The following is a 24,196-nucleotide window of genomic DNA, read 5'->3' on the forward strand; positions in this document are numbered from 1 at the left end:
GATGGTATGTGACAACCATAAAATGTTAGAGAAAGAATAGGCAGCTTTTTCTTCTGTAAGCGTAAGTGCAGCATACATAACAGCTGTACAGAATGTATTTATGTCAGAGACACAGTTATAGCCTAGAATTAAATAACTTCACACACCCTGAACAACAATATGTTACATCCATCTTTTACAGTGTAGCCTGATATTGATTTCCTTGGTTGCTGCTTTTAAAGTCTCACAGATCAGCCAGAGCTTTATGCCATGTTATCAATACTTTTTTGACATAAAAAAATGGCAACTCTGTGTTGCAGTATTTATTTTTAAGAGGAAACTTGTTGCTCTTCAATCTTAATATACACATTTTCACTGATTTGTCTCTTGTTTCTCTTAAAGAATTACATGATCCCTTTGAAGCAAGTCTTGAGTCCACAGGACATGGAAGCTATCTTTGTCAACCTTGAGGTGAGTAATTGCTCAAGCAAAGAAAATGATGTCTATACAGCATGGATGTGTTGCACACCAAGTGAATAATTCAATATTTTCATGGGTGGCTGACTGAATGACAGGATATGTTGCATGTATATTAGGGGTGTAATGGTATGCAAAATTCACAGTTTGATATGCACTGAAATGTTTGTGTCATGGTTCAGTGTTTTCACCCTAGTAATGGAAAACTTTCCATTTCCATTTCCAAAAGATTCTATTTCTTTTCATTCTTTTTAAAAAACTTCAACACTTAACAGTGGCTCATGGGCAATAATTCTTGCTGTACAACTTGCATTTGCAAGAAAACAAACACTAATAATTAAATATTGCGTAAGGCTCAAAGATATGCTGGAATCCAGTGTTCTGTACAAATATGTTTGTATATCTTACACTCCTACGACGCTGTCTGAAACTGTGGCAAGGGGCTGCTCACAATACCATTGGTAGACGAACCTGTAGTTTGTCAGCTATTCATTTATGTTTGACATACTGATGTTGCTAACTAAATTAGCAGGAATTAGCAGAGAACCGTTACACCAACAAGCTTCAGGAGAATTTTTTCAATTTTGGTTCTAAACATGTCAGTACCTAGACTGAAGTTAGATTATATTAGACTAACTAAAGAGTAATTATTTGAATCATAAGGAATATCAAATTATTTGGGATGAATACATGTATTGTTGCACACCTAATGTACTGAACATTCTAGGAAATAACTATATACAGAATGTTTAGATCTATCTATGTATGTAACTGTGTATAAAGGAAGGAATAAAGATTAGAATTGATAAATTCTCTTCACTCAGGATGTCATCAGAGTCCATTTTGCCCTCCAGCGAGCCATCGACCAGAACATGGTCAGTGGAGGAAGTGGGCTGGGAAAGATCTTCCTCGACTTCAAAGAAAGGTCAGTAACCTGAGTTTTGTATGTGGTGTTGCACATGTGCGTGCTATGCTTTTTTAGGTAATGTACAAAGAGTGTCAAAATCCACTTATAGTTGAGAGGTAGCAGGAGGCTGCATCAAGTCGCAGTTTCCACTGATCAGTCAGAGGATTAATGGGATTAGTCCTCAAAGAATAAGTCAATTAAAACCAAACATGGTAGAGGAAAAAGCTGAGAGAGCAGGTAATCAATTCCATTCAGCCAAAAAGATGAAAGTAAGTCCACTCAAGGTTGCATATCCTTGTTCTGGTAAACACTATATACTTTTTGTCACATTTGTTGTTACTAGCTCAGAATCTCCAACAATGTGGATTTCCTTCAGTGTGTGAAAGGCAGTCTGCTTTGTGAAATATTAATTCTAAGTTTTAAATTCTTAAAACAAAAACAAAACCAAGTGCAGTCAGAATATTATTGTCTGTTTCTAATGCAAATCAACTTGTTTCAAGTATTTCCCAGATTGAGGTTTTTTGGGGGGTTTTTTCTAGTGCAGCCACCTGTCTTATCTGTTCAAGATCCAAAACTCTTGAAACAAGTAGATTTTATTGGAAACGAGATAAAATATTCTCACTGCACTGGCAGGTTGTTTCACTTAGTTTCGGAAAATTAGGTTTTAATTAAAGACAGAAATGACTTGATGAGAGAAAGATTTCTGCAGTGTGGGGATTACAGCGAACAGGGTTTGGATCAGATGGATCTTTTGCCCAGCTGCTGAGCAATGTGTGGATAATTTGCATCCCTGAGGGGAGCAGTGATTTGCCTCCCTGCTGTGCTGAGTGTGGCTGCTTCATAGGTAATGATAATGATAGTGATGATAGGTTCTGGCCCTGGTCATGATTCCATACACAGCCATGAGTATGACACTCGAATTATATTACTGCAAGAGTGAGTCACACACTGCACTGCATGTGTGTGTGTGCCTATTCTTGCATGCATATTACATATTATGTACATAAGTGCATATTATATATCTCTGCACAATGATCCTCGCACACTTTATGTTTTCTTTCCCCCTTCCAACCTGAAATAGACAGTCACAGTATTTCTTTGGGCAACGTCAGTTTGCATAGGTAATAGCCTCATCGCATCCTTATGCCTAGAGGGCCATGTAACACAAAGTTAGTGTGACACGAGAGACTTCCTTCCTTCTAATAGACAGAGGCAGGCACATACTCTCTCCCTCTATCTCACACACGCATGCACACACTCATACTGTATCTCCTTCCTCCCTGATCTGATTGAGCAGTGGTTGGAAATCTTCACTTGCACGCAATCCCAGATAAGGTCCAGCTCAGCCAAAGGTCCCTGCAAAGCATTGGGAGGTTGTTGATGTTACATGAAAGCTCAGAGGGAGCATAGGGAGAGGAGTAACCAATTTCAGCAGGAACACTAGTTTCTGTTGTTCCATCAGTTATATAGCTGGTATCTACTTTTGATTTTATCCCTGTTGAGTCTTTTTTTTGTTGGTCTGGAAGAGGGTCATTTTCTCTTTCTCTGTCTTTCTCTATACGCTATATGGCCTAAAGTATGTGGACAACTGAACATTACACTTGTACGTGATTGTTGAACATAGACCTGGCTTTGTGCAGTAAACTGTTGCCACAAAGTTGGAAGCACGCTGTTGTGTTGAATATCATATCATAAATATCAAGCTGTAGTATTAAGATTTCCCTTAATTGGAACTAAGGAGACTAACACAAACCATGAAAAACAGCCTGAGATCAAGCGTACCTTCTATCTGTCTAGACAATCTTCTATCTCTTGACAGAAAAATCGAACATTTACCTTCTATTCATAAACAAATCGCCTGATGACATTGTTCATATTTACCTTCAGTGACATTCTCCAGAATGCGACGCAGGTTTATTTTAAGAAAACAAGTCATTAGATTTGCAGATTCTGTGCGTCACAGGCGTTGACTCTCTGCGTGTGATTGACATGTGCTCCTGCCTCATTATGAAGCACTCCGGTGTCTTTTCTCTCTGTGGCGATAAACAACAGTGACCAGGGGATTTGGACTCTCACAGCACAGCTCTCATCAGGCTTCTTGGCGATTTTCCTGAGGACCTGGCTTGGCATAATTAATTTGGTTATCTATGCTTGTAAGTCCCAGTGACCTTTACAACAATGTGCTTGTATCTTTTTTTTTCCTCACGTCGGCGCAAAAGATGAAAAGCCCTTTTCCCTATTTGTCATTGAAATGAATGCCACGCTGAAAATGTCACTGCTTTATCTCAACTACTTCTCAATTTTTATAAAGCAAGAACGGGGCTGAATGGAAAAGTGCGCTCAGAGGAAGCTCGATAAACTAAATGGGCATCTAAGTACCCTTGTGTTGATATCCTCATTTGCGACATTCCCCAACTCATTTCCCGAGTAATCTGGCTGCCCTATATCCTCGCAGTGCCTAATCATGGCCGCACTATGAGGCTCTTTATTGGAGGTCTTTGCTCTATGTTCTCCTCCATTTGCTGTTTGTTGGATATGCTGAGTGGAGGTGAGGGGGTCCCAATGCCATGTGTCAGAGAATATTAGCTGGCTCCACAGCCTGTCACTTCTTGTTTGTAGGGAGATTTCCTCAGTCGCCTGGCTCGGCTCGCAGGGCTCCGCGAAGGTGGGGGTGAAGGCCCAGGGCGCAGTTACTCAAAATTGCATTTTGCGTGAAATAACATGCACGACAGCATCCTCATTATGAAAGAGGCCAGCACAGCAGGGCGATATCACCGGCACTGAAAAGAATATAAATAGCAAGTTTTTTTACTGCACCAGCAAACTTTGCAACCCAAAGGAAAACAACTCCGCTCAAATAACTTTGCTGTTCAGAGGATGATGTATTATTCCTTCTTTTCCTTGTACTCTCTATTTGCAGAGAACTTCTTTTTCAATTTTGAGCTGCTGTGGGTTTTATAATGGCACAAGTGAAAACTTACCAATTGGCTCTACTATGAGAAAGAAATGTCAGTTTTTATCTTTTGATTAGAAGTCTTACCTGATTGATCTTTCCATTTGTAGTATTAAGAGGAAAATCGGTGTTTGCTGAGATGTACAAAGAAAGAAAAAAAACATCATTCACATCATTAATGCTCCACTGTAGCAAACACTGGACCTTTGGAATCTCACTGTGATACTTTGGTTTTATGGCTCTCTGAATATTCTGCAAGAGATGTTTAGAGTATCAATTTAAGCCATTTTAAAGCTCTGAAGATGTTCAATGTTACTTATTTCATTTTTGAAAAGGCTAATATGGAGTTTTAATTGATTTGGACTATCCAAATGAACATTTGTAACTTCATTAATGTACAGAAATCTGACTTCAAATTTGTTTTTTTATTCTTGTATACTAGAGTATTTTAGATTTCAAAAATATTCAAGCAAAGGTGCAAAGAGAAAACAGTAAATGATGACTCATTACTTCTCACTGCGATGTGTCTAGATGTGGTGTCAGGTAAAGAGTGTGCTTATCACTAGGTGATGGACTAATTATGGATGACTGGATGACTTTGTTCCACAGCCTGTCTCAGGGAAGTGCCCAAAGATTCTAACTAGTCTCTTAAGTCTCAGATGAAAGACTGTTATTAAACTGTAAATATAACTTGTTCCCACACTACATGACGTCTAAATATCCAGTTATTGACTGACTATTATTATTGACCTTGAGTGTGATATTGTGGTGCCAGCAACTCAGAAAGGGATGCTTTCCTTGATTTTTCCTCTACACTAAAGCCTTACAAGGTGTAATTTTTTCTAAGTCATTGTAAATCATCTTCTGTTTACCAAATAAAATACTTTACTAACTTCCATACATACAGTGTTTTCGAATTCACCTTAAATCTGCATAATTTTTGGCCACTTCAGGACAAAAGCCATAGAAAGCTGTTGGCTAACAAAACATTTGCATATTGACACATCCAGCTAGCACTTAGCAACATTAGCATTCATTTTGAGTCGTGTTTGTGTCCACCTGATCAATTTAAGTCCAATATTCACTCTCCTTTTAGCTCTGATTTGGTTCCTCCCAAATCTTGAGCTAAATATCTGGCTTGTTAGCTGCTAAATGTTCCACTGTATTCACAGACGAGTCGCTAACTTTGTCTGTCTTTCATTTGGTGCCTGGCAGGTAGTCTACAGTGGGTTTATTAGTGTCTTTTTGGTTAAAAATGAGGCTGACGAGAACCTACCACGCAGTAAATATGCCGTAAAACCAAAACCATCTGCTTAAAGAGGCTAAAACTCATCAGCATGATGGTCCTGGCAGTCTGGTTGGACATGGGTTGGTTTACTGTAAGTGGAAACTTCAGAGAAGTGAGCTCCCATGCAGTGGAGAACAAACTGCTTGCTCCAGGCGCACAGTGGTACACATGAAAAGAAACATTCACAAGCACACATCACACACTAAAGGATGGCCTTCTTTTAAACCCAGGCAGATGAGCAAAGAAATCACTCTTTTAATCATTCGCTAAGTTCTCACTATTGATGTGATTAAATCATAATTTGGTTCCTTTAACTAAATTACTGAGGCCACACACTTATAAATATAAATGAGTGTGCAGTCAAAAAGCTGCAAGTTCTAACTTTCACAGACAACTTTCACAACATTGCCCTGAAGAACAATGTCATTTTCTGGCTGCATAGCCTCATAAGTTGCTTCATCTTCATTTTGTTCATCTATGCCTGAATATGTATTATTATTACATTCTTTTCAAATATCTCTTTAAGCTCTTCTTCTCATGACAGCCAGTAATGTCCTATATCACTTCAACTCTTAAACTGCTGTAATGATTCCCACATTTACACCACTAGCTTGAGCTCTTTGCATTCCTGCCATGGAACAGCTATTCAAAAGAAGACCTTCATGTCACATTATGTCCCGATAACTTATTATATGATGGGTGTCTCTGGCACGTGCCCCTAGATCCTTGCTACGCTGCACAGTCTGCCTGCTGTCTTCTAATTGATCAAGGCCCCCATTAATCTCAATCACTTTGTTGTCCTGGAGGAGCAGGAGCTGAGGGGAGCTGTCTCCCCGAGTGTGGATCAAGTCTTAATCAGGGGCTTGTTAGCCCCGGGCCGGTTTAACCAGGATAGGAGCCTCACTGCAGGGGAGCCTTACTCAAGACTCCAGTGAAGCTCCAGTTATCATCACTGGTGGATCTCTGTGGAGCAGAGGATGATCAGCTGAAGAATGGGTCTGACAGAAACGTCGCTTTTAAGGAGAGGATTTTAGTTCGGTGTTCAGATTTCCACCTCTGGCAAAACATGAACTCTGAATCACACATTTATAGCCTGAATGTTTTAGAAACTCTGCTAGGGCAGAATTATTTATTTAAAGAGATGCTTTTGTATTAATAATAGTGATTCATGTGTTTGTACTCATGTGTTTTAGGAGCTGCAGAGTCAAGCTGTGGAACGTCTTTATAATCTATTTACATCACTAGTGAAATAAGTCTTATTACACGTGGCATTCTGTAACTTTTAAAATAGTCAGTGTTTGTTGTAACCATGTTTTAATGGACAGCAACATTTGTGTATACAGAGCTGCTTTTTTTCAGTTATTATTAAGATAAAACTACCAATATTCCTGAATATTAAGAGTCAAAATGAGGGAAAAGATCAATATATAAACAAATATGTTGTTTTAAAAGAGTTAAGATTTGAAACTTAAAGTGCGTAATATATATAATATATAGGTGTCTCTGTGTGTGAACAACTAGTAGAAAGAGCAGGAATCCATATTATCTGGCAGAAGTTGCACCACTGCTCTGTCATACAAACTCTTCCTGGTTGTTCTGTTTGCAGTGTTGCTCTTGTCTGCGTCACAGATCTATCAGAGGCTTGATTAGACTTCAGGGTGCCAGCTCTCTGCACCGCCTCGCCCCACTCAAGATTCAGATTAAGAGATTGGAGTGCCAACTCTACCAGGGGGGGGAGAGAGGGAGGGTGGTGGTGGAGGGGTTAGCACTACCAACCGTGCCAATGCCCTACTTTGACTCAGTGAGTGAGCGAGAGGAATGTGTGCCAATGTGCAGTGGCATCCTCCAGGCAAGATGACTTTGAACTCCTTCCCAGCTGAACCCAGCAGATCTGTGTCAGGGTTCCATTGTAATATCTAATGAACACAGCCTTCATATCCTCACTGCTTGAAATTAAGAGATTTTTTTTTTTCCTCTCACGCTGATAAGAGGAACTCTGCAAAGCAAATTATATAAAGCATCATCTTTCATTAGTGCTCAGTTATTACGGTGAGAGGATGCCGCCCCTCCAAATATTGCCCTGGGATCAGAATCCACTCATTACTTATTCATGGTATTCACATATATTACTAATCATAATACATTTATTCACATATTCATTTATTTGCCCCCTGTAGTGCAGAATGACTCTCACACTGACCTATCAAATTGTGTTATTAATCTTAAAATTAATGTGCAGTGCATTGCCTAAACGCTGCAGGACAGTAACCGGTTCAGAGCTAATTGTGGACTCAAACTGCAATCTCCTTTGTCTCTATATTTTTACAAAGATATGATATATTTCTAACATTTTGAAAATTAAGAATAGCCTCATTAGTCCTTATTAAGCCTCATTCTTTAGATTCTTAACCACACATTGGGCTTTGAACAGGTTTTATGAGCCCACGTGGTGTAAAATGTTCCCATACTCTTAGAAGACAAGCAAAATATATCTAAATCAAAATCTCAGCTGTAGATTTCTCTTAACAGACATCAATGTTTCATTATTTGGAGCGCGAGCATTTGTAAGATGTGTTCAGCCGCAGTTGGTCTTTTGAGAATGAAAGTAGTTCAAGCCATAAAATGAAATGTCTGTGATCTGTGAGCCAAAGGCTGTGGTTACACTTGTCTTTTCAATACGTTTGTGATTGATGGGACAAACTTGGTCTTTACTCACATTCATTTTTACAGATCCCACTACTATGAGGAAAATATGAGTTTAATGATACACAGTGATTTGTGTGGATTCTGTCCACGTTACTGTCCAATGTCCAGTCTCCTCTAAGATATAAACGCAATGTGAGTGTGACAACCACAGAATGGAGTCTGTCTCTTGAGTCACTGTGAACAGATCTGACATAATAAATCCTTTATGATCACATAAAGTTCAGTCACGGCAGTATCTCATGTAACGGTTGAATTGTGTCCCTCACCAGGTTGTTGATCTATGGCCAGTACTGCAGCCACATGGAGAACGCCCAGAAGACACTGGATGAGCTAATAGCAACACGCGAGGACGTTAAGATTAAAGTAGAGGTAAGTGTGTAAAGGTAATATCACCTGAAACACCTGACAGACCACTGATTTATGTGCAAAAATAATACACTCTACTATAGAAGTCAATACAAGCTTTTACTTTCAAAGTGAGGGAGAATAAGGGAGCAGATAAGGCCCAGAAAGCTGTAATATGTAACTTAAGAGAACTACATGCTACCAGCCTGTTCAGATACAGTATTATATGTAGTTTATCTTGCCCCTATGTTGCAATAATACACATTCATTTTACAGCTATACAACAGGAGCAAGTTGATAACATGTAACAAACTTATTTTATTTAAAGCTTTTTATTGTAATTTTGAATTTCTTCAGTTTTTTACTACCACTAAAATAAAAGAAATCTTTCAAACAGAATAGCTACAGTGGCATCGAAAATAATACAACCATTCTCCATAAAGATTCATGCAAACACAGTATATCAATCAATCTGACATCCTCTCTCACAAAATCGTTCCGCTCGTATGAAAGTAAAATTAACTGTTGAATAAATGATGACGTTGAAATAATGACTTAAAGAAATTCATAAACAGGGTCCAATTTGCTGTTAACATGCAGAAATTGTGATGAAATCAGAGAAGCAAATGTAATTTACAGAGATGCCCTTAGAACTTTTAAATTCATCATAATTTCTATTACATTGCACACTATTACCCCCTTATATAGGAGACCATAGTGGAAGGATACAGTTGATTTTGTAGTGAGTGACTTCAAGAGGTTTACTTCTTGTTTATCTTGTAATATTGTGCTTTTGAAAGTTTTGAAAGTGAAAAAGTTGTATTAAATTTGCTATTTAAGTCTAGATGATGTTCTGAGTCCATTTGTGCTGCAAGACCTCCCTCCATGAGCGCTGCTATTATTCCTTTCTACCAACAGATTCTTGAGAAGACTCTGAACTGATGGTAGCAGAATGCTAACGCCCTGCTGTAATAGTGGGATTAAGACAGCTCAGCAGTTAGCAAGGCCAGAGAAATAGCACTGGTAGCTGTTGACAGAAAAAAAATGAGGTGATTACAGTGAGGGCAGTTGACATTGAGATACTCTCTGTCAAAATAGAAGAGCTTTATAACAGGGTAAAACAGCTTCTCACAGTCTCTTTACACAAAAACTTGTTTTTAAAGAGGGATAAACTGTCCCTGTTACTGCACAGTTATAGAAACTGAATAAAGAAACGCCTACACAAGCCACTGTGAAGGAGCCTTATAGGATGATACTAACAAAAGACAGTTTCTTATGGCGCTAGTGCAGAGTCTATAGAAATGTATTCATTAGTCAGAGGAATTTCTCAGTCAGCATGCAGGATAATTGTGTCGCTGGAACAGCCAGAGCTTTTGTGCCCTGAAAGAATAAACTGGCCTCGTTGTTGTTAATGGAATGCCCCGTGAATGTGTGGAAGCAATAGCAGCAATGCAAGAAGACACAATGAATTATTAAACAATGAATGAATGCTTGTTAGTAGGAAATGTACTGTGCTGAAATGTGTAATAATTACCCTGCTGCTTGTGTCATCGTTTCACAGGAATGTACTATGAAAGTGCAGGAAGGAAAGTTCAAGCTACAGGATCTTCTGGTGGTTCCCATGCAGAGGGTGCTGAAGTATCACCTACTACTGAAGGTAGGAGACACCTCATACCTGCAAAACCTACAAATCAGTTATTTTTACAAAGTTTAATCCTACAGAGGAAAGATAAAGTACATGAAACAACTAATATATTAAATCAAAGGACCTTCAGAGCAGTTTCAGCAACTTTGAATGCTCCACAGCTCTTTTAATTTCTTAAAGGAGAGTCTATATGGAATTTACTACTCCATACTTTACTTTCCAGCTTTTAAACATCAAACACTTTAAGACAGCAACAAAGAAATGTAAACACGTCTGTAGAAACGTCTCAAACTGCTCCTGCTGCATAATCCAGTTTTCCACCTCCTCATAGCTCCAAAACTCTGCCAGAAGTAATGTTTTTAGCAATGTAATGGTAAAGCAATGATTGTCTATTTCCATCCATGTTCTCATAGACTCCCGCGCTGCTTCCTCTGAGGTAACATTTGTGACTTTTGAGCATAGTCTCAAAAAAACGAGACGGGAGTCCCCCTCTGTACCCTTGAAGCATGTGTCATCATCAGTTTCAGTGGATGTAGAGTTTAAGGGAGAGTTAAATGAACAGACATGCTGTTTAAAGTAGACAACCTACAATTTGCTGCTTGAGTTTAAACACAGTATTAGGTTCTTAAATGACCATATAAAGTGATTATCTGACCTGATCACTCCCATTATATGACTCTGCATATTATAGATCCCCCAGCATATTAAACACTTGGCATCAAGTGTTGTGGTTTAAATGCGGAGGACAGCTTTCTCCAAATGTAAAAAAAAAAGTTTTTCTGTTTCTGTCATTGAGCTTTGACTGGTGACAGTTGTTCCTCTGTATTTGGCCAGTGATGTCATAGTTTTCCAGACTTTTCAGCCTTTCCACATGAAATTGTGACCATTTGTGACCAGTCCATCACCAATTTTGGCACCAACTATTTAGCCCTTTTGGAAAGTGTTCATTGCAGTTTGTAGCTTTGACAAGTGTTTTGTGGTACACACATACTGCTACTTGGCATTTAACATATTACAACTTGTGCTTTGGTTCAGATTTAAAGTATTTCATTTATTTTTTCCATTATAATTGCTTTGCCCTTTTACTTCAAATATGTAGGCTGACATTTTTATAACAAATAGAAACTACCAATAATTGAATCAAAAGTCTGGCTTGGTGCCAGTTTTTAATCAGTAGAACAATATATCAATGTCCTTAGTGTATAGCTTTCCAACACTGACAACATTTAAAAAAAACATTTTTGGATCTACAATAGACAATATAACCAATATAATCTACTATAGCTACAGTATCATTGCTGCTGGCCTAGTGTGAAACAATTAGTTGATTAATTCAAGAGCTGACTGACAGAAAGTTTATCAACAACAATTTTAATAAATGATTAATCATTTTTGGCTCTACTTGCGATGGTAATTTGTCCTTATTTGATGACATTTTAAAGATGAAACAATTTATTGATTAATCTGAAATATAACATACCAATTAAATGACAATAAAATAAATAGTCACACCCCTCCTCATTCCATTTCCCCTAATATGCAAATGCACATAATGTCTACTCACATCTCAGCCAACATTTTGTCCCTTGAGCTCTACTCCTGGTGTTCATGTATAAAACAAGCTGGCCAATGTAACATGATTAATTGACTTTGCATCTCAATTATGGATGAGCATATGAGTTTATGAAGCGGTGCATAATGGACTGGGGTGTGGGCGAGTGCTTGCGTCAGGTGATTGAAGGTCTACCCACAGAGCGCTGTGACTTCTCTATTAGTTAGAATCGAACCCCTGCAGGAGTTTCAGCAAGGCACTGAGGTCAAATCAACCGTGTGCTAATCAGATTAAACGCACCCCATTTCACTGCTTCCCACAGCTTTGCAGTAAAACGCTGTTGTATGCTGTGGCCCAGGGGCATGTCAGACTGACAAGCCCTGTTTGTTTGTGTGTGTGTGTGTCCGTCCGTCCATCCATCCAGTCAAGCCTAAGGGCACATCTTCAGTTGATGTTGTATAGATATCATCACAGTAGTGTTTCTGTATTTGGTCATGGTGTGAACACTTTATGTACTGTGGCTGCATTTAAGTAAATGTGAGTTTGAATATCTGATGGATTTGCAGTGTTTTTATAGTCAGGTGATGACATCTTTCATCTGAACTTCAGTGTATGTGTTGTACAGCAGCTGCCACTGTCCAGAAATAACAGTCTCACTCAATCAAAAGTGACAAATCACAGCATTGAAAAGATCTGCAGAGTCAGCCGCTCACTTGGATAAAAAATAAAGTGAACTGAGTTAAAATGTGGTGCAATAGCAATAATTTTCCTCTTGGTTGTACTGGTTTGCTGGTGGGAAGGCAGTGAGGGATTATGTCCTTGTCGCTGCACTAATGACTTACTGGTTGTTCAGGGTGCCTGCACAGTGGGGGTTGGGACTGGGGGTATGATATCCAACATGTTTACGCCTTCTGATGAAGCTCATTTCTAGGTGAAAAGCAGGCCATTTAATAGATCTACTGAACATTCCAAATAAAAAATTGGTAAAAATTGGGGAAAATTATATATGTCAAAGCTAACAGCAGACTGCGGCAGAACTTCTAACACGTCTGACTGAGTGATAATAGAGGCTGTTTGGATTGTTTTAAGATTTGGATACAAATATGGAGTTCATAATATGAAGCATTCACCTACAGCTCTGCCAAGATATCCTGTGTGGGCTAAATTTGCTGCACATGGGAATTCCAGCTGTCCGATGACAATAAAACATTTCTAGTCATTATAAAAGTAGCTTCCTATTGTTTGTTTCTCAGTCTTGTGCAACATGTCAGACATTACTCTCCAGACACTGACATAAACCTGGCTGACCCTAGTTGGTGCAACTCACTGCTAACAGTAGTTAGTTTATTTATATGTCATGTATGATTTTTATAACACTGCAGACTGGATTTGCCAATTTTTTATTTATAACACTATAACAGATCGGATAAGACTTTGTTTTTCCTTTTACACAAGATAGACACTAAATCTCACAGCGGCTCTGTAGCATTAAATAAATCACCCCAATAAGCCAGCGGAAGAGACAGGAGGCAGACGATCACAGATCAAAACAATGTAACATAATTGTTATCGATTGGCTATGAGGAGGACAACATGATTTGCAGGGAACAACAAGTTTACCATTATTTTGTTACCATAAAGAACAGTCAGACCTGGAGGCGAATTACCAATCTCTCCGGCTTCCTCTTGTCTTTTATTTTTAAGTATGTTGTTGTTGATGGTGCTCAGCTGCATCTTGTTCTCAGCCACATCAGTGTCACATCCATAATCACAGTAAAGAGCCACTATACGTCTCACATTAAATCCCTCTCATTACTATAGGATTCAACGATTGCATCATACATTTGAATAAAGCACACTTTGATTTTTAAGAATTTAACAGGCTTTACAGTCTCTCAAACTACTGTTTTCTTACTAAATAATAATAATTATAATAATAATCTCCCTCCACAGGAACTTTTGACTCACTCAACTGACCGACCAGAGAGACAACAACTCAAGGAGGCTCTGGAGGCTATGCAGGTCTGTGTCACACATGTGTTTGTGATGTGTGTGTTCATGAGTGCACTTTAAAAAAACATTACATAATAACTCTACAGTGCTGGAAGCCAAAGCTGTATAAATTGTTTCATACAGCTACTGTTGCTCACAGTACGGTAAATCTACCATGATATGACAGATGTCAGAAAGATTTTTAGTTTGAAAGAACATTTGCTTCGCTCTCTCAGGACTTGGCCATGTACATCAACGAAGTCAAGAGGGACAACGAGACACTGAAGAAAATCAGTGAATTCCAAAGTTCTATAGAAAATCTTGTAAGTACTGTGAACTGCTTTGTTACTTATTTTTGTCCTAGAGTTGTTTTCTTTATACCAGATTGTTGAAGGGCCCTGAAAACATATTCAGCTTCTTACTATAGGTGACAGGATCCTACATGAACATGTTTTTATCTGTCAAAGTTAGAACAATACTGCTAATTTCATATGAGAGATTTCTGTATTTGGATTTTTGTCTGTGCTCTTCTCACTCATTTGAAGTACTGTAGGAGAGGCTGGAAAAGGTGATGTCAGGTATTTCAACTCATGATGCCACCTTTTGGTAAATTTATATCATATATGATCCAATTTTCTGGCTTTCTTTTGTAATTTATAATGCTAGAAAGAAGTCAGTTTTCATGTATAGAACCTAATACACCAGCACTAATGTTATCACCAGGCTGGAATATAATGTTTGTCAGAGTGATTAGTCACTGAGCATCACAGAGCACTTACCCATTCTTGAAAATGTCCATATTTTCTTTCATCTGCTGGGAATACTTTTTTTGCAGAACATGAACAAGAGACATAGACATTAATCCCAATCTGATGTTCACTTCTTATAATATTTCTAACAATATTTTTAACAACAGATTTCTAACAACCCTGTCATTTTTTCTTTCTGTCACCATGTTCCCCTTTCTGTCACTCTTATTCCCCTCACTTTCCTTTCCTGCTGTTTCTTATTGAGTACTTGTGCCACAGATACAGTAAATGCTGGGGAACCATCAGTAGAAGTTTTCACTTTAAAACTTAACTACAGTTTGACATTTGGATTAGATGGATGGAAATGTAACCATAGAGGGGTTCAATAGTTTCCCATTTGTACCATTTATTATATTTGGATTCTCTCTGAAATTCTGATTCAGCTGAATTATTTATGGTTTCTCATTAAATTTAGAAGTATAGTATGCAGTGGACTTACACTCAGTGTGTCTGTGTGACTTAAGCAGCAGGTGAAACTGGAGGAGTATGGAAGGCCAAAGATAGACGGAGAGCTGAAGGTTTGTTCCATCGTCAACCGAACAAAACAGGACCGGTGAGTCTGAACTGTGCAGAAAAACAATTATCCCATTAAAAAAGTGACATTTTCTCATCACCAAATAAACAATGAATTTGTGTGTATATCTTTAGGTATATATTCCTGTTTGATAAAGTGGTCATTGTCTGCAAGAGGAAAGGATATAGCTATGAGCTCAAAGAGATTATTGAACTGCAGTCGTATAAAATGTCAGACGACCCCATGAACAACAGAGATATGAAAAAGGTAAGAAAATCATCCTATTGGTTTCAAAAAAAACACAGAGCAGAACAATTTCTGATGCAGTGATATCTTTCTAAAAGGCAGCCAAGCTAGTGCAGGTGATGAAACATCTTGTGTAATCATTACAAATGTTGCCCTTGAGCTGAAGGAGCGTGTTGATGGTAATTTCAGATATGGAACTCATGAGTAATGCATTGAAGTGTCAGATATGCATTGTGCTCGCCCATGCTTGAAAGACCATGTAAATGCAACAAAGGTCATTTAGGATTCATTAAAAAAAAAAAAAAAAAGTACTGCAGTGCATTCCGCCACCGGTCTAACATGGCTTTTTGTTTTGAATCTGCATGTGTCTGTCCATGTTGCATGTGTAACTGGGTCTTTCTCTGGTGTCTTTCTTTTTGCATGCTTACCAGTCGAGTGGAAAAATGGTAAGCTCAAGTGACCCCTTTATTTAACTCATCTTCTCATAGTGGCCTATTTTTGGCAGTGGTGTTTTTTGGGGTGTCATGCCGTGATTGCACGCGCACCCGCCGGCTCTCTGACTGGCTCTTCAGCTTTTAGTCAGATGCATCGCTAAAGCATGTGAAGCATCTTATAGTTCTGAATTAAATCTGACCATATTTACAGTGTGTTTTGTATATATTTATGTGGAAATGCAGGTATCAAAAGCTTCTTTGTTTATCTCTGCCATCTGTTATTCACTCACTTTTCCTCCCCAGTGGTCCTATGGTTTCTACCTGATCCACCTGCAAGGGAAGCAGGGCTTCCAGTTCTTTTGTAAAACTGAGGAGACAAAGAGGAAGTGGATGGAGCAGTTTGAAATGGCCATGTGAGTATGATTCCATGGTAGGGTTGGGCTATGTGAACTTCTGTCTGTCTAAACCAGATGGTAATGACCATTTTTGGCTAATACAGTGAACCTACATACTACAACCTCATCACATTGATGAAAGAAATATCCTGTAATTTCTGTCATCTCAGGATTTATATCAGCATTACACTCAAACATATTACATGGCAAAAGAAATATTGTCATCTGTCTTGTCCAATTAGGTCCCCTCATTCATTATTATTACGTTTCAGGTCCAACATCAAGCCAGAGAGAGCCACAGCCAATCAGCATAACTTCCAGATGCACACGTTTGATAAGAACACCAACTGTCGAGCCTGCAAGATGTTGCTGAGGTAACGACCCCGAAAACTCTGCTGCTGATGTGCATAACAGCACATTCATATCCTACAATGAATAATGAATGCATCCACATGCAGACTTTCCAAGGACTATCTGGCAATATTCACTAGGAACAGAGATTTCTTTTTCAGTGTTATTTGTACAATCTGGGCGTACTTGTATGTGGACTCATGTAAAAAGATACTTTATACACCCTAAAAATGCTTATGTAACAGTGATACAAAGATAAAGTGTTTTATGCAGTGGTGAAAGAAGCAGTCAGGTCATTTACTTACATAAAAAATAGATCTTTTGCAATACCACAATATGAAAAAATACTCTATTACAAGTAAAAGTGAAAAAATTTACACTTTACATTAGCATCTAAATATGTTTAACGTACTGTATGGTTGCTTTGAGAGTAGGCAGTAAACAGTATACTGTATATTATATTGTTGTATTATTATTACTATTGTATTAACTTGTACGCAGATTTTTAATGTGAAGCACGTTGAGATGGAGCTAATTTTAACTAGTTGACAAAACAAAACAATCTCCACTCATGGTCCACTTATTCGCCTGTTCTGGAGCTTTCAATTGTGTCACACAGTCCTCGTCAGCAGTTTGCTCAGTTGTCATAGAGCTGTAGATATTCAAACTGACGACAGAGCAAACTTCATCTGCTGATGAAGACCCTGTGATATGGTCAAAAGCTCCAGAAGAAATGAGTAAGTAGACCCTGACTGGAGATCGTTTTGTCAACTGGTGTTTCCCGTTTCCAAGAGTCAACTGACAGGCTTAATTGTAACTACTTTACATAGTTCATTATGTTTAGTTCATTATGTTTTCCTTTTTAAGTAAAATTTTATTCTGCAACAGTAATAGTAACTACAGCTGTCATAAATGTATTGGAGTAAAAAGTAAAATTTTTGCTCCTGAATTGCAGTAGAGTTTCAATATCAAGTAATGGATAAAAATAAAATATCTGAAAAGTATATTTAAGTACAGTACTTGACTACTGGTTTTATACAGCAGTAATGTTGAACTGCACATTGTTAGAAGATGTAACACTAGTAAAAGTAGTGTTAAGTAAAACATTTAAATGCATCTAAAGAGCAAAAATTAGAAGAACTGGAGTGCTAAACTGAAGAGACATTTGGTGAGCAACAAACAAACAAACAGACTTAAATCACAGAGGGAATGGTTTTTGGCTAACGTAGCCCCTCATTACCGTACTGTAAAAGCAATCTTTGGAAAATGCACTTCTAAGTCTGACTGAGGCTGACGGATGATATTTAAAAAAATTCTCTTCCCAACAACACCCGTTGTGTCCCCGAGCACACCTCCTCCCATGTGAGAGAGCTGCTCTACTGCAGCGGGGATAACCCATGTCACTGAATCACCACTTTCACCTCTATTACAGTCAGCCGGCTAAACTCCACTCTGTCTATTGACCCACAAATTTCATGGCTTGGCTGACCTAAATTCACAGAGCCAGTAGAAGCAGGGACCAGCGTTCTCACTCCCTGCTAGATGCTAATTACTGCTGCAGCCCCAGCAGATCCTGTCGTGATTTATGGCACTTACTATTCAACATGGCAGTGTGCGATGCACGCAGTGTTACAGTATCCGTAACAAATACGGTTCTGGAGTACATGGTCTTAAATGGAGCGAGTTTATTTTGTGATTTTAAAGGATTGCAGAATGGAAATGATGGAGAATGTGTAACCAGGTCTATAGTAACAAGCAGCCATTCCCCTTGTGTGTTGTACTTACAAGAAGTTAATTTGTGTCTGAGACACTTCCTGTATGCATTACTGAGACATGCATGCATGTGTGTATGTGTGTGTCCTCTAGGGGCATCTTCTATCAGGGCTACTACTGCTCTCGCTGTGGAACAGGAGCACACAAAGAGTGTCTGGAAGTGATCACCATCTGCAAAATCAGTAGGTTTTTCTTCTGCTCCTTGACTGAGCAATGTCTAGATTAAATCGTTAATTGAATAATGTGTGACAGACATCATCAACAGACATCATTGTAATATCTATTTTATTTCTGTTTTTGACCAAATTAATTGTGAGTGGTGAAATTTAATTAAACTGATTCTGTGGGGTTCCTGTGGGATCACAGGACTGTTTTATGGTGTTGCTGGGTTTAGTACCAAAGAGAGAAACCATAACTACTGTAAGGGCCCTGACAATCATTTCATACACTGCAGCCTTTTCAACAGATAGGGCCATGATGAGTTATTCTTAACCTTTTTTGGCTTTTAACCCCTTAAAATGAAGCAGTGCCTGCTTGTTACCCCTCATGACAGGTTCCATATGTCTATGGGTTATGACAACTTAAAATGATCCAATCATTCACAAGAAAAAATGGCAAAGAGTTAATGTCTATAAAAGTAAATGACATTTTCTTTAGCATAGATAGTTGTTTTGCTTTTTTCTTCTCTCTGATCATGTTAATCATCTTACCAGCAATCACATAAATCCCACTGAGGGGGTCCTGATAGCCTGTGTGGGAAATACTGATGTACTCAACATGAATTCAGAAAATCATAAGCCTGTTTTGACCACTTCCCATGGTTCCTTAGGTTAAGAACACTGAAATACTTTAGTCAACCTGAAAAAAAGTGAATTTAGACTGAACAGAACAGGTAACAAAAATGGGACTGATTGGGAGTGGCAAGAAGTAAAGGGGCCAGCTTGCTTGTTACCATGCTGTATAGTTTGGTAACTTCTGCTTTATCTGTGGTTGCTTTACATCCATTGTTTGAATCCTCTCTGACTGTCTCCATATCTTTTGCCTTTTGTTTCAGATCCTCATGACTTGGTGAGTAGACATACATCAGTCAACATAATTAAACAGTATTATCATCATTATTGCATCCTCTCATTTCCAATTTCCCACATAAAAATGTTTTTTTTTCTTTATAAAAGATTAAATGATACAAATAAGATGTTTGTTTGGTAATTGTATTGATGATCATGTATTTGCTCCTCTTTTATAGGAGCCTGGAATGTCATCAGGTAAGAGCACTTCCTGTCACCTAAACATGATAGAGAACAGATAAAGCTGGATATTCGGTCAGCTGTCTTCTCACAAGTTTGCTATAGATGCATCTGCTGCAAAGCTCTCTACTGCCATCTAGTGGATAGGACCACTACTTATGAGCCACAACAACATTATCAATCATCAAGAGTGGGTGGCAATGTATAGATGTATATGGATATACAAAACATTATTTGAAATTTGAAAACTAGAAGACCTTTGGAATAATGAAGGGATATCATTATTTGTCCACAGTATCTTGAAATAATCAATAGACAGGGATCAGTCTGGAGAGAATGAGATGCAGTTTGACATTGCACACCATGTCGCTCTTTAGAAGTCTGGCTTTGTATTTTTTTGTGCATGTTTGCCTGATAAGATACTTCAAAGAAGACATGGAAAAGGGATACAATGCAACAAAGATCCTGGTCCAGATTTTACTTCAGGATATTGTGGTTGTACAGTGTATGTCTAAGACCACTGCATCACTTAGAGGGCAAGATTTCTATGCAAAAACAGTCCTGCTTTATCAGCCTAAATCACTGTGTTACATGTGAAACTGGAGAGGGAAATCCAAACTACAGTGAGCAGTACTCTGAGATCTTTGGCTCTTTTATCCCTTGGTATACAATAGCATAAAACCACCCCAGACTGCCCAAGAAAATACATTGACAACACATCACATGATTTATTGGTACTGACAAGAAAAGTGAACTCTCCTTGCCTGGTAGAGCTACAAAATATGCAACTTGTTTCTCCCACTTAGCTCTGTCAATACTCACTGCAAACACTGTTTTCAGGTCCCAAGATGGCAGCAGTGAGGAACTACCACGGCACACCGGCACCTCCAGGGAAGACGCCTCTATGTTTTCAAACAGGAGATTTTATCGAGCTGCTAAAGGGAGATCCTGACACCACGTGGTGGGAGGTACAGCAACATCACTTCAATCTGAAAATCACATACCACTTTGACACATAGTGTGATGTCATTATTTAGACAGTTGATGTTGGCTCAATGTACTCCAGAACATTAAGTACTTGTTTCATATTGGGTGAGCAGAGAAAGCCCTTTGTTTTGTATGAGAAGATTTACAGCTCTCCATCTGATGTGGATATAATCACCCTCGAATTAAAGCAGAGTCAGCGCCTCAACCTTGTAGTCATTGATTCATGTCTAATCCAATGTGCTGTAGTTCAGAGCCAAAACAAAACTCCAAATACTGCCTGCCAATTTAAATGAAAGAATTTATCCTTGGTATTATTTCGGCAAGTATTTCTCAAGATGTGAAATCATACATACATTATATCAAACCTGGTATATTGTAGATACCTGGCAATGTTTTCCATTTTATAAGTTCGTAGTTCTTAATTATTTAGATGCCTTTTGAAAACTTTATGAAACGACTTTGACTCTGTCTGAGAGTTACAAGAGTGATCCTGTCCTTTACCTGTTATTGTTACCTCTGACATACCAAAGACAAGTAGTGTCAGATCCAGGTAAGGAGCTGGTTCACCAAGTCAGGTCTCATAACCTGCATTCATCCATCACAATACTCAGGTTTTTCTAGGATCTTGCTTCAGAACTAACAGAGTTTTAAAAATGACTCATATGTGCATATATGTTCTGTGTTGCACTAGAGACATATGTTATTGGTATGCACTCATGATAAACAGGGCCTGATTAATTTATGGTTGAAAGTACTGTTGTTGTTGCCTTAGGGGGAAAAAATGGTATCAACACACCATTTATGTTTGACAGCCACCTATTTTTATTTGTGGAGAACAAATCTGTTATGGTTGCATAGGCTAAAGTTGTGATATTAAAACAGTGTTACATTTCACACATAACATTTAATTTCAGGTTTATTACATTTAATTTCAGCACCATGCACTGTTCATGCAGTGTACACAAGCCTTGTGTTTATTCTGTTATCTACAGTTGATTTGTGAAAAAAGTATGTAAAAGGTTTGTCAAAACCTCTGTTGCTTTTATCAGAGGGCCAAATATTTTTGCTAGAGGGCCCTGGATTTTGCCCACAGGCTGCTATTTGCCTACCACTGTTTTAGGGATTTTTACTTTGTTGACAGACAGGAAACATGGGGTGAGAGGCGAGAATAACATGCAACAAAGTTTTCTGACCAGATTTGAACCGGGGATGTTGTGGTTATGTGTTACAGGTCATAGACCATTAGACCACCAGGATGCTCCACACAGTGAATCTTTTGTGTATGATATAATAGGATAGAATAAAGTTGTTTTCCTGTTGAACCAAAGTCAAATTCCTTGCTGATTCTCAGATTCACGGACGCTATGAAGGCAATCCCTCTTCTATTCCTTAGAGCACGTTGCAGACTTTTATCTATCATTAGCAAAGGTATTAATCCTCTTTTAGTCAAACTGTACCTGCAGACCTGGAGGATCTTCTAAAGTGAATTAGACTGGATGACAGGAGCTCTACTTATACACTCTTCTCTCCGGGCACTTTTGACATTCCTGCTGAATCACTGCCTCTCATACACTTTCAGCTTCTTGTACCAGGCTACAGGCTAGCTTTTCTCAGAGTGACTCAGGGCAACTCTCTGAAGCCATTAATTTACACTTAGTGTATTAGGTTATCCCTCTACAACATGACATTTTAATCTCTTCATGCAATGTCAATGGATGTGCTGAGCTTAAAAATAGATTGCTTTAGCTAGCAGGCATTTCTGTTAAGTTCAACTTATCTGACAGATGTGTTCATTTCATTGCCGGTGCAACACCTAGCATCAGTGTGTAATGTGATGTATGATGTATGTATTGTATATTAAGTTAAAGCCAGTATGTGATTATTACTGCACGTAAACTACTATATTTCTTATCTGGTACTTTAATTAACAACTGCTTTTATTTCCTTTTTCATTGTGTTTTTCAAAGTTCTAATGCATTTATTTGCCTTATGTAAAGCATTACTTTATGAGTTGCCTCTGGGTTTGAAAGTCTGTCCTTCCTTTATCTTCCAGGGAAAGCTGATACAAACACAAAAGAGTGGCTTCTTCCCCAGTTCATGTGTAAAACCTTGTTTGGACCCAAAGGTAAGTCATTCATATACATACATACCCTACAGTAGGTAGTGAATCATTACAATGTGTTTGATTTCAGGTTCTTTAATATGTAGTGTGTGTTATTTGTGACAGCCCTTCCAGTCATTATCCAGCCGGCAGTCCTCAAGGGAAGCAGACTACTATGGATATCCTTGGTAAGATCCTTTACTTTTGAAGGTTGTGATTTTAAATTAGGTCATCCTCACACTTTTAAGGCTCTGTTCACTATATACTACTATTACCCTGAGGTCGCTGTTCTTTAATTACTTCAGATCCATTAATGTTAACAGTCTGTACTGTTAACTTCATGCATTACTTCAAATTAAAACAAACTGACCCCGGACACGACCGCTATCAAAAGATTAATTACTACACAGTTGTTTGATGTCAAGGATTTTTAAAGCCTTTACCATGTCATTTGATTATATAACTTTGCATTTGGAGGTCACAACGTTTATTCTCTGCTTCTCTGTAGGTTTGCAGGGAACATGGAGCGCCAGCAGGCCGACAACCTTTTAAAATCCCACAGCAGTGGGACCTACCTTATCAGAGAGAGGACAGCTGAGGCAGAGCGCTTCGCCATCAGCATCAAGTGAGTTTTTCACATTTTACAGCAAAAAATCTCGAGGGAAGATTTTTATCCACCACTCTTTGGGGAATAAACATTCTCATGGGACGACCCAGTCAGCTTTTTCCCTGCTTCTTTTAGCTCCGGCTAATTACCATTCAGTAATTGCTTTTTTTTTTAAATCCTGTTTTTTTGTGTGCATTTCCTCTAAGAGAATGCATCCCAAAGACAAATAATGTAGTTCTTACTGGAGCTGTCATACAGTGATGTATTGTCTTCAAGTCTCTAAGACAGTTGCAAAGATTCTGTCGAGAACAAAATTTAGACCAATAAGAATGACTTCATTTTGATCTACAAGACTTCTCAGTATACAACAAAACATCTGATTTGGTTTGGATGGTTTTACAGATTCAATGATGAAGTGAAACACATCAAAGTCATTGAAAAAGACAGCTGGATTCACATCACTGAGGCCAAGAAGTTTGAGAGTCTTTTGGTAAGTCAAAAGTACCACCGCCCACACAAACATACCCACAGCACTTTGGGTCATGTCAGTGTGAAAGCAGAAAAAGACATTCAAGTACTCACAATTTCTCTGCTTCTATTTAACAGGAGCTGGTGGAGTACTATCAGTCCCATTCACTCAAAGAAAGCTTCAAGTTGTTAGATACCACATTGCGATATCCCTACAAGTCGAGAGAACGCTCGCTAACACGGGCCAGTACACGTTCACCAGGTAAGCTTTCTACAGGTCATCCTGAGCCACACACACACAGTGATGAGATGACTTTTAGTCTGGGGTTAAATATCAGCCAATACCAACACACAGCTTGACCACAGTAAATACTTTGCTGCTGCAATATCTGTGCTTTCTTGTTACCTGATGCAATTTGT

General features: G+C 38.5%; 1 protein-coding gene across 8 annotated transcripts in view; it reads left to right on the forward strand.

Moving 5' to 3' along the window:
* Positions 1-24,196, forward strand: part of vav2 (vav 2 guanine nucleotide exchange factor) — a 179,853-nt gene that overhangs the window by 150,228 nt on the left and 5,429 nt on the right. For 3 of the 8 annotated variants that reach the window (XM_044333361.1, XM_044333363.1, XM_044333368.1), the window contains 20 exons: positions 382-450; positions 1,281-1,381; positions 8,580-8,679; positions 10,217-10,312; positions 13,806-13,874; positions 14,081-14,167; positions 15,118-15,206; positions 15,302-15,434; positions 15,845-15,859; positions 16,151-16,260; positions 16,515-16,616; positions 18,460-18,548; positions 19,421-19,434; positions 19,613-19,631; positions 20,454-20,581; positions 22,654-22,725; positions 22,828-22,889; positions 23,210-23,326; positions 23,711-23,798; positions 23,915-24,038. In XM_044333361.1, the coding sequence (XP_044189296.1) occupies positions 382-450; positions 1,281-1,381; positions 8,580-8,679; positions 10,217-10,312; positions 13,806-13,874; positions 14,081-14,167; positions 15,118-15,206; positions 15,302-15,434; positions 15,845-15,859; positions 16,151-16,260; positions 16,515-16,616; positions 18,460-18,548; positions 19,421-19,434; positions 19,613-19,631; positions 20,454-20,581; positions 22,654-22,725; positions 22,828-22,889; positions 23,210-23,326; positions 23,711-23,798; positions 23,915-24,038 (1,684 nt within the window). The remainder of the gene's footprint in view (positions 1-381; positions 451-1,280; positions 1,382-8,579; positions 8,680-10,216; positions 10,313-13,805; positions 13,875-14,080; positions 14,168-15,117; positions 15,207-15,301; positions 15,435-15,844; positions 15,860-16,150; positions 16,261-16,514; positions 16,617-18,459; positions 18,549-19,420; positions 19,435-19,612; positions 19,632-20,453; positions 20,582-22,653; positions 22,726-22,827; positions 22,890-23,209; positions 23,327-23,710; positions 23,799-23,914; positions 24,039-24,196) is intronic. The other 5 variants (XM_044333366.1, XM_044333367.1, XM_044333369.1 and 2 more) reach the window with 3 other exon arrangements.

Source organism: Thunnus albacares, chromosome 18 (genome assembly GCF_914725855.1).
Source record: "Thunnus albacares chromosome 18, fThuAlb1.1, whole genome shotgun sequence".
Taxonomy (NCBI): Eukaryota; Metazoa; Chordata; class Actinopteri; order Scombriformes; family Scombridae; genus Thunnus; species Thunnus albacares.